Source organism: Protobothrops mucrosquamatus, unplaced genomic scaffold (genome assembly GCF_001527695.2).
Source record: "Protobothrops mucrosquamatus isolate PMUCROS unplaced genomic scaffold, P.Mucros_1.0 scaffold2048, whole genome shotgun sequence".
NCBI classification, from domain to species: Eukaryota; Metazoa; Chordata; class Lepidosauria; order Squamata; family Viperidae; genus Protobothrops; species Protobothrops mucrosquamatus.
The window spans coordinates 60,559-72,677 of NW_015388155.1; the positions used below are offsets into that span (position 1 = coordinate 60,559).

Sequence of the window (12,119 nt, forward strand, 5' to 3'; positions counted from 1 at the left end):
AAATTCCTCCAGCGGTAAAATTTATCCCAGGTTTCAAAAAAAAATTGATCCACATTTATCTTTTAGTATCATTGTGAGCCTGTCCATTTCTGCACATGCTAATATTTTATGTATTAACTCTTCCTCTGTGGGAATTTCCTTACTCTTCCATTTTTGCGCAAAGGCAAGCCTGGCTGCTGTCAAGATATGTAGCAACAGGTAGATTGTTCTCTTATCATATTTTTCTGTCGTTATTCCCAGCAAGAAGAGTTCAGGTTTTAACTCTAAGTCCAGTGTTAGGATATCCCTCAACCAGTTTCGTGTCCTGTTCCAGTACTCGCGAGTCTTTGGGCATTCCCACCACATATGGTAATATGATCCTATTGCCGTTTCAGAGAGGCCATCTTTTGATGCCATTCCACACATGGAGCATTCATCTGAAGGTCACCTTAATCTGTGTTCCATCAACAATTGAAGCCATTTGTCTTTGAGCAGATGAGGGCTTTTGTTTAATTTTATTGATTGGGTCTTAGGCTGTTAGGTTAGATTTTGTGCTTTTTATATTTTGTAAGCAGTTTTGAGCAACTCTGCTTTCCGAAGGGGAAAAGCAGGGGATTTGATAAATAATAAATAAATGCTAAATAATAAATGCATAAGGCCAGAAAATTCCTTCCCCTTCTGACACCACTCATTGATGGCAGAGAAACACCACGTTCAGCCGGCATTCACACACTGCTGCTGGAATGGAATGCCAGAATTATGAAGAAGTATGAACCACGTTCAGTTATAAGCATGTTATAAATCCAAAATGATAAAAAAGGGCAACGTTATTAATTACCCAAGATGCAATCGTATCAACAATACTTTATGAACCCAATTTCATTTAAATTAATTCAAAACAAATTAATTTTCACCTCGACTCCATCCACTTCTTTATCTTGACTTCATTTACCTCCATCTAAAGCAGTGTTTCTCAACCTTGACAATTTTAAGGCATGTGGACTTCAACTCCCAGAATTCCACAGCCAGCAATGCTGGCTGTGGAATTCTGGGAGTTGAAGTCCACATGCCTTAAAATTGTCAAGGTTGAGAAACACTGATCTAAAGGAAGCTGCAGTCCTCAGCCTGAAAATATTATGCCTTTCTCTTTTCACGGTTATACTCCAAAAATTCTCTCATAAGTCATAAGTCAGTTTTTGCAGTGCCATTGTAACTTTGAACGATCGCTAAATGAACTGTTGTAAGTTGAGGACTACCTGTATCTTGTTCATTTCTACTGAATATTCTTTGGAAGGATGCACTGATGCAATGCTTTTTTTAAAAAAAAAAGTCTTTATGAAAATTTGTTTCCATTCTTAAATGCATTTCTCATAAATACATTTTCATGTGTGCCTTGAAGCAGTAGATAACAGTTTTCAAGAGTAGGATATTTTTGTAAACTATTGCCTCTATTTGAGTGCACCACAAATTTTGGAGTAATGTGAATTTCAAAAAATGATACTTAAATTCTTGTTATGCGATTCCCTGGTAGCCTTACTAGAATGGTAGCATTGGCCTTGCTCCTCCAAATTTATTCACGCAATGTTCTAGCAATTGGAAATAAATAGATCACGATGGGGGCTGTTGTATCTAAGAATGGCCATATAGTTGTCTGTATAAGGCAGTGTTTCTCACTTCACCTGGGGCTAGTAGCTGGAAATTTCTGGTAGTTGGAAGTCCACACAACTTAAAGTTGCCAAAGCTAAGAAAAGCTGGTATAAAGAGAGTTGCAAAAGCAATGAATTGGAATGACGTAATTATTAGGGTTTGTTGCATAATCAACCATATGTTTAGGCTGGTTTTGGCATGTTTGTCCACCTATCCTTCCCAAGGACTTGGAATAGGCAGATGTGGATGTTTGATGGTGTTAAAAGTATCACTGCAGGATGTAAGCTGTCCTGAGTTAAAGCTGCCTTTTGCAATTGACTGATGGTGATTTTGTCAAAGCCGATGGTGTTCAATTGGTGCTCCGGTTGTTTTGGGATTGCACCCAAGGCACCTATTATTATCATCAACTTTATTTGCCACCCATTTCACAGTTTGAAAAGACCCCAAGCGACTTAAAATAAGATAACCTATACAGATATCCAACCAATATAATATATTCCCCTTAAAATTCTATAGCCAACCATGGAATTTCATAAGCCTTGTAGCTTTCTAGACTGTGGACAATTATATGAATCTTAGGCTTCACAGATTTTTTGGAACTTTTCTTGAATAGCACTAGAGAAACAATTTTCAGATGCTGCCTAAGGATTGTATCCAACCTGTGAATTGAATTTTAGTTTCAAGGAAGAATTGAGATCATCAAGCAAAGATTTTCAAGATCCATCATACAGCTAGGATCAAGGAATTCTGAGCCTGTTGGTAGAACTACATTCTGATAAGCAACTTGGTTCAGTCTAAACCAGGGCTTTTCAACCAGTGGTACGGGTACCACCTGTGGTACAATGGCACCTGGCAGGTGGTACGCGAACATCCTAGAAAAGTAGTGCGGGAGGGGAATGAGCTGAACCGGTGGCAGCACCGCATAAGCCTGAGCGAGAGATGGCTGGAGCTGCAGGGCTGTCAGGGCTCAGCGGAAGCGCCAGGATCAGCGCCAGGCTCCAGCTGTAGCTCGCCGCTGATCCTGGTGCTTCTGCTGAGCCCAGAAGAAGTGCCGATCAGCTGGAATGTTGCAGCATCTCCAGGGTCTTGTGATTTACATTCAGATGCCTGGCAACTGATTCATATTTATGACAGTCACAGTGTCCCAGGGTCATGTGAAGTGACCAAAACCTGCTGCAACCACCCAGCAGACGGGGGGAATAAAAACCAAACACCCCCTCACCCCACCCCATCTGCCAATCCTCAACAGAAATGCTCACAACAATGAAAACCTCGGATAGGAGGAAGAGCACCGCCAGGTGGGCAGGCAGGTGTCTTGCTCAGCTGTGGCTTGGGGGGCATTTTTTGCAGTGCCATTGTAACTTTGAACAGTCACTAAGTGAACTGTTGTAAGTCGAGGACTACCTGTACTTTATCACTTTTTTTTTTTTTTTTTTTTTTTGGTCATCAAGTTTTTGACACCTTGCTAGGTGACTGGTGGTTCTTGGATGTTGCCATATCCTAAAAGTGGTACAATGGGTGAAAAGGTTGAAAAGCCCTGGTCTAAACCACATCTCAGATGGAGCCATTTCCTGAATTTTCAGGGCTATTTTTTTTTTAATTGGGTGCAGGTTACCAGGTTGTAAAAGGCTGATGGTCCACACTAGACTTCTTGATTACAATCCAGGGAATCTCAGGTTTGTAAATGTGCATTTGGCCAAGGCTTTGGATGCTCAGAACAAAGGGAACAGGAGGGAGAATTATATTACTATAGCTCCATTTTGTTTCCAACTTTATACATTAATTGAATATGTGAATGAGGCCTTTATTCAGCATCCTATAGCGGAAAGAACAAGAGACAAAGCACGCTTGAGTTCACAGAAGTAGATATAAAATATTAGTGGAAAGTTTGAGCTGCTAAATTGAAATAACTGTTTTCAGTGCATTTCAGAGCCCTTTGAATTTTTTAGAAGGCATTAAACAAGCCTCCACTTTGGCAAAAGGACTTCTCTAGATTTGTGGTGATGTCAGCGTCAAATATGGGTCTGATGGGGAACATGGTCCATATTTTCATATGGTCCATCCTTACAAATTTCGTATTATTGACTGATACATTTTGCTTGTTGCTGCTCGACCTGTGCATTTCTCTTACTGGTAAAGTGAAGCATTATAATTAGGTTATAATACCAAACATGTTTAGTTGATGTAATGAGATACCAAATGATTGTTCATTTATGTCATGCATAGCATTTCCCAGATAGAAAGAGAAGTTAAAAGTAAGTCTAACTGACATCCTTGTGTGTCTAATCACACTTAGCCAAATAAAGTATCCAACTCAATTCAATTCATCAACTCATATTCAGAAATCTCAGCTCTTTGCTGGACAATTCAAATCAACCTATATCAATGTTGGTGGATTTAATGGGAAAGATAATGTTGGCAGTTGCAGATAAAGGATAAATTGGTAAAAATAACTTCTCCCCCCCCCAACTTCACTAAAGCAGAATGTTTACGTTGATGGAATCAAAAAAAAATCTGGATGCAGACTGATGACTAAACAATATTTGAAGTGATGGTACTTCCGATAGTTTATTTCTATCTAAATTTGCAAAGGTCTATTTTAAGTTTCTTTTCCTGTACATTATGTGCTTATTCTTGTAATGTACACAGGCATATGGCTGATAATTTATGTTCACGGGGACCATTTTAGGACTTATATAATGCACTATCACTTCAGTTTCAAAAAGTTATTGTATTCAATATATTCTGCTGCCCTTTCTCAATTATATGGATATGGACAGAAGATGTGTGAACACCTTTCCTCAACTTTATATGTGTTGGCCATAATTTATAATATTCCTGACCAATGTAGATACTAGGACAGTGGTGGCGAACCTATGGCACGGGTGCCAGAGGCGGCACTCAGAGCCCTCTCTGGGCACGCGCGTCGTCGCCCCAGTCCTAGGCCTTCAGCTGGGTTTTATAAAACCTTTTCGCTTTAGGTCTCCGCCGCCGTGTGGAAAAAAAAAAAGGTTCAATCAGTCAATTTCAACTTCTCGAGGGAAAAAAAAAGTTCTTGCAAAGTTGGAATTGATTGATTGAACTTTTTAGTCCCACCCAGTCTGCCGTTACCACTGCAGCCATGCCCATCCAATTGGCCACACCCAGCCAATGGGCCACACCTACCTGGCACTCGACAATGCATAAGTGGGTTTTGGGTTGCAGTTTGGGCACTCAGTCTCTAAAAGGTTCGCCATCACTGCACTAGGAGAAGGAAGGAAGGTTGCCCCATTATTGTAGTAAATACAATGCTTTTTTTCTTTAAAAAAAAAAAAAAAAGGTGCCAGAACTCATACATGTCATACAACCCGCCTTGCCTACCCTACAAGATTCCATCCAAAAAAGGTGCCGGAACTCCATTCTGGGCGTTCTATGAGAAAAAAAGCCCTGAGTAAAAACATCATTTAACAGGAGGCTCAGTGGCTGAAAGGATGCTGGAGAAGGTCTATATTCCAGAAGTTTGAATCCTAGCACTGCGTAACAGGGTGAGCTCACATCACTTGTCCCAGCTCCTGCCAACCTAGCAGTTCAAAAGCATGTAAATGCAAGTAGATAAATAGGTTCCATTTCAGTGGAAAGGGAACAGCATTCCATGTTTCACTGTAGGCTTTGCACTGTGGCATGATATCATGTTGGCCACATGACTAAGGAAATGTCTTCAGACAGCACTAGTTCAATGGCTCAAAGAAACAGAGATGAACACCCCCCCCCCCAAAAGTCAGCTATGACTAGCCAAATAAAATTCGCAGGGATTGCTTTAGCCTTAGCTTTTACATCATTTAACAGTTGAATCAGGTCTATTTCATCATGTTGCTGGCCAGCAACAGTTTTAAGAGAACAAACTTAACCTTTGCATGCTTGCTAAGAAGCAAATCCCTACCAAACTCAATGCAAATTATTTTGTGTCAATATGCACAGGATTGCACTATAAATTAATTTAGGGCAATAGGCCAAGTGTGCATGACTGGCAAAAAAAGAAGGAAATGAATCAACTCCAATTCTGTCTCAAGTTATTCTTTCCCCCAACCCTCTCTATTTCTTCTTATTATATGTACATGAACTTCCTGTTATTTATGTACTGTATGGCACTACTAACTCTATAAAAAGTGAGCAGCTAGGTTGATATTATGTATACCACCCAGGACAGCAGTCCCCACATTTTCCAGCTTGGCAGACTGATGGGGAAGGAGAGGGGCTGGTTATGTGTGAGCAGCAGGAAATGGGTTTCGCACGCGAGCGCAAGCACCCGCCGCTCATGCAAGTCGAGCTGTGGTATGCATGCACACTCACCTGTAGCCTGGTTCCAAAAGGACCATGGCCCGGTAGTGGGCTACAGTCTGGGGGTTGGGGACCCCTGACCCAGAAAATGCCTATAGGAATTCAAAGTACCTGCCACCTCCTTCAGGACAACACAATGTGGAGAAGACTTCCCGGAGGGGAAATAATACATTCCTAAAATTAGTGAGTGTGGGGTAGCTATGGCAAAGAGACACAGCTGTTCATCCTGAGCCTATGTGTACATATTGTACAATCCCATGTTGCTATCTATACCTGGATGGTACTTCCTGCATGTTACAGGGAGTCCTCAATTTACAACCACAACTGGGTCCAGAATGTTTATTACTAAGCAAGGCAAGTGAGTCACATCCAATTTTATGACCCCTTTTGCTATAGTTGTTAAGTTGATAACTGCATTTGTTAAGTGAATCATGTGGTTGTTAATTAAATCTGGCTTTCCCCATTGCCTATGCTTGTCAGAAGCTGGCTAGGAAGGTTGCAAATGATGATCTCATGAATCTAGGACTTTGCAATCATCATAAATACATGCCAGTTGCCAACCCCAAATTTTGATCATGTGACTGTGAGGAATATGCAATGTTCATAAGTGCGAGGATTAACCCTAACGACTGATTGTAAGTTGAGGACTTGTCAGGTACAAGTAATCAGGAGTATGAGTCAAATTCAAAGCACTAAAAGTTTATTTCTTGCTACCTCTACAGAAGAATCTGATCAACTAGCAGTCAAGCCAAATTGATGTTAGATAGGATGAACAGAATTCACAGGGCGGGGGGCAGACTTGGAATGCAACCACTCTAAACTGATGATGCATTTAACCCCACCCTCAGCCTGCTCATCTCCTACAGCAGTCGTTCTCAATCTGTGGTCACAGACCCCGGGGGGAGGCATGATGTCATCACGGGGTCCATGAAGGCTTGAAGAAATGTTTAAAGATTTAAACTGGGGGTCTGTGGCCACAAAAGATATTTAAAGGTTGAGGACCACTGTCGTTGAAGAAAAAGTTGAGAACCACTGTCCTACAGGACTATCTGTAACCACATATTTGGTATTAACCGAAATATATTTATATATTGCAATCGATGTCCACAGTCTGTATTATTAATCATTTCAATCGGAAGGGACTCTAATGATTCTGCAATTTGCAAAGCCTAGTTACCATAACAAGTTTTACCTAGTTTCCTTGGTATTTTCCGTGTATCATCTGCTCTATGGGTTGGTTCCTATACTCGCACTGATTCTTTTCTTCTTCTTTTCTCTCCCTCTTTCCTTCCCCAAGCATGCAAACGCAAAGAGCAAGAACCAAACAAAGATAGAAACAACTCCCAGAAGAAATCTCGTCTGGTTTTCACTGATCTCCAACGCAGAACACTTTTTGCCATTTTCAAAGAGAACAAACGTCCATCGAAAGAAATGCAGATCACCATTTCCCAACAGCTGGGCTTGGAACTTACTACGGTCAGTAACTTCTTCATGAATGCTAGGAGGCGGAGTCTTGAGAAATGGCAGGATGATCTGAGCACCGGGGGATCCTCGGCAACCTCCAGCACTTGTACCAAAGCATGATCAAAGAACCGAATCTGAATTGGGCACAACTCAACTAATATCTATTTAAAAGGAATGGATTCTTAATGGGGCCCTTCACTGGTGATTTGAAAGCACAATTCTCCTAAACCGTAATACTACTTGGCAACACAGGGCATTCAGTTTAATTTAATTCAGATGAGAATTAGGCTTTGGGGGTTCTCTCTATCTGTCTTTTCTTTCTCGTGCAGGTCAAAAGTATATTCAAGGCAGACTAAGCATGCCAGAAACAGGAGGTGCTCTCTCATGCCTTAGATCAGGGGTACCCAACCTTGGCAACTTGAAGAGTCATGGACTTCAACTCCCAGAATTCCCCAGCCAACATGGCTGGCTGAGGAATTCTTCGAGTTGAAGTCCACAAGTCTTAAAGTTGCCAAGGTTGGATGCCCCTGCCTTAGATTAACTCACAGATGGTGTGATAGAGCCAAGCAAAGTTCATTACCTTTGGGGCCACAGGGAGCAGCCAACAAAATGGCACCTAACTGAACATATTGCTCACTACAGAAGGTTCAAACCCAGCGGACTCCATCCATTTTCTAAAAGCTTAGATTCTCCACACTCGTATACCAAAGCAAACAAACACAGAAATAAGCAAATACTGAGCACAAATGTTAACTAGACCTAAGAACACTGGGTTGTAATTTAAAGACTCAGGCAATGTTATGCTGAATACTTTTCAGTATCATCCAACTTAGCCTTTTGGGCTTTTTTCTTAAAAAAAAAAAAGGTGTTTATGGACAAGGATCAAGCTTCAGTAAGATTTGGTTCCCTGAAGCCAAATTATCAAGCACAAAAGCAATAGATGTAAACAGCTGTGGGTTCTTTGCCTGTTCTTCTAGGACGTGCTCGGAGTTGGGAGGGGGTTATTAGTGAACATGTTGGTTTCAAGCACACTTTTGCAGGTTTTTCACAATTTCTATGTGTACATAGTGCAGACTCACACTCAGGAAGCCCGTTTAGATGCTACCACACAAAGAGCAAATGCAACAAAGATCTATGTTTTTTTTAAAAAAAAATAAAAATAAAACCAAACCATTAATTTCACCACACCATTATTATCCAAATAAAGGATATCCTTTTTTTTGCCAAATAATTTTTATATTTCAATTAGTTGATGTTTCAGCAGGAAAAAGAAGCAAATGCCTTCAACTGTCACTCACCATTGGCGCACTTCTTTGAAAAGTGTGGTCCAAGCCTGTTCCATGGACGAAAAACCATCTTCATTTATCACTTCATGTCAGAGAAATGCAACACACCAAAGATGCAGGATACTGCAAACCAAAGACCATCATAATGTCTATATCCTAATCTCATTACCATTTTGTTGTCATTGTCGATTTTGTCAGTTCTTGCATACACTAGCCAACAATGTTGGTCAAACTATGGCTCTTTCAGCTTACCTTCCCAGGGAGCTGAAAGAGATTAGTTTCTCAAGTGAAGTAGCAATGCTAACTTTCAATCGCACTAGGGTACCGTGCTCACCTACCAATGCATAAACACTATTGTCCTCATCAGAGTTCCTCTGGTCAACGCAATGTGCACATTTACCAGTGAATAGCCCCTTTTCCTTCGAACACCACTTGAGTGTTCGCTAGCAAGCCAAATGCTGTAACGATCCTTTAAAGACACTTGAGACTCTTTTATGTATTACTTAATCGAAACCAAAGAAACTTTTTCTGCACCTATTTCTTCTGCAACAAACTGTTCCGTTTAAGGGGGGGGGGAAATAAAAGAAAGAAATGAATAATAATTTTAAAAAAAACAAACAGACAAAAACAAGGAAACGCGTCAGGAAAAAAAAAATAAACCAATGATAACACACTGTGTTTTGACAGACCATCTTGGGACATTTTTAGGAAGCAGAGTTCAAAGAAAGGGTTGACAAGAAAGGAAACGAATGGAAAAGCCAAACAGGATTGCTGCTTCATTTGACAACTCAGTAATCTTAAAGTTGAAGATTGTCTTTAATTTGTGCCTATGCAGTTTTTTCAAAAGAACAAGGAACAGAGCAACCGAGACCTCAACAGCTACAATACCAAAGAATGAGGATTTCTCACAACTTTTAGTTCAGTTCATTCTCTCCCCTTGCACGGCTAATAATGCTTTTAGCACCATTGATCTGTGTGAAGGTAAATGGTTTCTGTTTCTTTTGAGCAACAACCAACAAACACACAAAAGGGACGACTTTTAAAGTTCTTTTCTTATTTTTTCCTAGTTTCTGCTCCCTCATGGAATCTTCTCAGAATTCCATGAACTCCAAGTATAAGTTGTTGGGATACTAAACTAAATCTGGTACGAGAAGGAAAATCTCATCAGTCAAATGCTAATTTTGAATCAAGAGGGCTATGTGATTTTTATGCTTTTTAAAATGTTCATCTAAGGGCTGGGGGGCTGGAGGAAAAAGTATTATCAATGTAGAAGAAATTATATTTGTATTTGTTGATACAGGAATATGTTAGAAAGGAGCCTCACATCACATAATCTGACCAATGAACAATTACAGGTAGCCCTTGACTTCCAACTACAATTGAGTTCAAAATTTCCATTGCTAACCAAGACGGTCATTAAATGAGTTGTGCCCCATTTTATGGTCCTTTTTGCCACAGTTGTTAAATGAGTCATTGCACTTGTGAAGTAAATCATGTGGTTGCTAAGTGACTCCAACTCCGCCCCCCCTTGGGGACGTTACAAATGGTGATCACATGACCCTGGGACCGTGCAACTGTCATGAATACATGCCAGTTGCCAAGTGCCCAGATTCTGATCACGTGACCATGGGGGATGCTGCAAAGGTTGTAAGGTGAAAAATGATAATAAGTCACTTTTTTTTCAGTGCTGCTTTAATTTCGAATGGTCACTAAATGAATGCTTGTAAATTGAGGGCTACTTGTAGTTCTTCAGACAGTTTGACGTAGTAATTCAATGTGATTCATGTACTATTGAGACATGAAGACAATCTAAGGTCTTTCTTCTAGATCAGTGCTTCCCACCTAGAAAATCAGGCTTCCCTTCTTAAGCTATTTCAGTTTATACCCTTTATTCCCCATTCTACCATATTCTCGCCTTGCCTAGCACCCCCATATCATAAGAGCTCAGCACTGTTCCATTTAGTTCCCATTTCACCTCCAGAACTCAACCTATAAGAGTCGAGGATGTTAGCCTTTACTGATATTAATAAGCCTATAAACCTTGTTCTGAAAATCCAGAATCCTGGCTGCTATTTCTAACACATAATATGGATCTGCTGATGTGATTTTTTTTCCCCCATCATCCAGAACACACACACCCCTGCAAGATTCTGTTATTATAGCTCATCTCCATAAAAATAGCTTTAACCTTCCTCTGGAGTTGATTTTCAGATCTGATTTACCTAATAAGGTTGACATAAATCTTTAAGTTTGATTATCCTGTACCTCCTTCTCCTTCTTACAATCCAGTGAATCAAGGAGGCTTCTGCCTTGAACAATTTCTGAATGGTATCTCATTGTTCTGGATTTTTTAAAAAAAACATTTCATCTGATTTTGCCTAGGAAACAGTTCCTACCTATTTCAGTCAAGGTCCTTCTTGCTTACTTTCTACAAATTTCGAGTCTTCATATCAATAGAACAAATTGGATACAAGGGGCTTAAGAACAAAAAGGTAGAGTTTGCTTCTTGTTATACATGGCTGGCTGAGGAATTCTGGAAGTTGAAGTCCACAAGCCTTAAAATGTAGTACATACCAACTTTCATATATTTCAGATTCCTTCACTGTGTGTTATTTCTCATTTTCCTAAGTCTCAGTGATAATAATAATAATAATCATGATAAAGTTGGAAGGGACCTTGGAGGTCATCTAGTCCAACCCCCTGCTCAGGCAGGAAACCCTATGCCATTTCGGACAAATGGCTGTCCAGTCTCTTCTTAAAAACTTCCAGTGTTGGAGCATTCACCGCTTCCGGAGGCAGGTTGTTCCACTGGTTAATTGTTCTAACTGTCAGGAAGTTTCTCCTTAGTTCTAGGTTGCTTCTCTCCTTGATTAGTTTCCATCCGTTGCTTCTTGTCCTGCCTTCAGGAGCCTTGGAGAATAGCTTGACTCCCTCTTCTTTGTGGCAGCCCCTGAGATATTGGAACACTGCTATGTTGATAAGAGGAGAAATTTATAATAAAAACAGCAGCAGCTCAGGCCTGTCTTTTGCCACCCTGTGGTCTAGCATGAGTAGGCTAAGTAAAATGTTTAGCCAAAGACATAAACATCTGCAGGGTTAGGAAAAGAAAAACTTGTCCCTTATTCTGCTCCAAGAGACTCTGTAGTTGGTATTAAAAAATAATAGAGCATAGGAGAAGTTCACGATGACTCATATTATCCCCATATATATATAACATGGATATTCTGTACTGTTCAAGAGGAATTGAAGCTATGCTTGAACCAGAATCTCCACCTAAAAGGACATCAGAATAAATCTGTTTGGACCTCTGAAGAGAGGAGGCAGTCATTTCTACATTTCTTCATGGAAAAAAGGTAGAAAAGCTATCCACATTCTTCAGTTCTCTACGGATTTTTAAGTAGCTATAATAAACAGAATGCCTGCTGG

The 12,119-nt window shown here is 40.3% G+C and overlaps 1 protein-coding gene across 1 annotated transcript in view; it reads left to right on the forward strand.

Annotated features, from left to right (window-relative positions):
* LOC107294667 (one cut domain family member 2-like) overlaps positions 1-7,632 on the forward strand; it is a 54,645-nt gene extending 47,013 nt beyond the window's left edge. The window contains exon 2 of the mRNA XM_015823919.1: positions 7,241-7,632. Coding sequence (XP_015679405.1) covers positions 7,241-7,527 — 287 coding nt within the window. The 3' untranslated portion in view covers positions 7,528-7,632. The remainder of the gene's footprint in view (positions 1-7,240) is intronic.
* Positions 7,633-12,119: the final 4,487 nt, after the last annotated feature.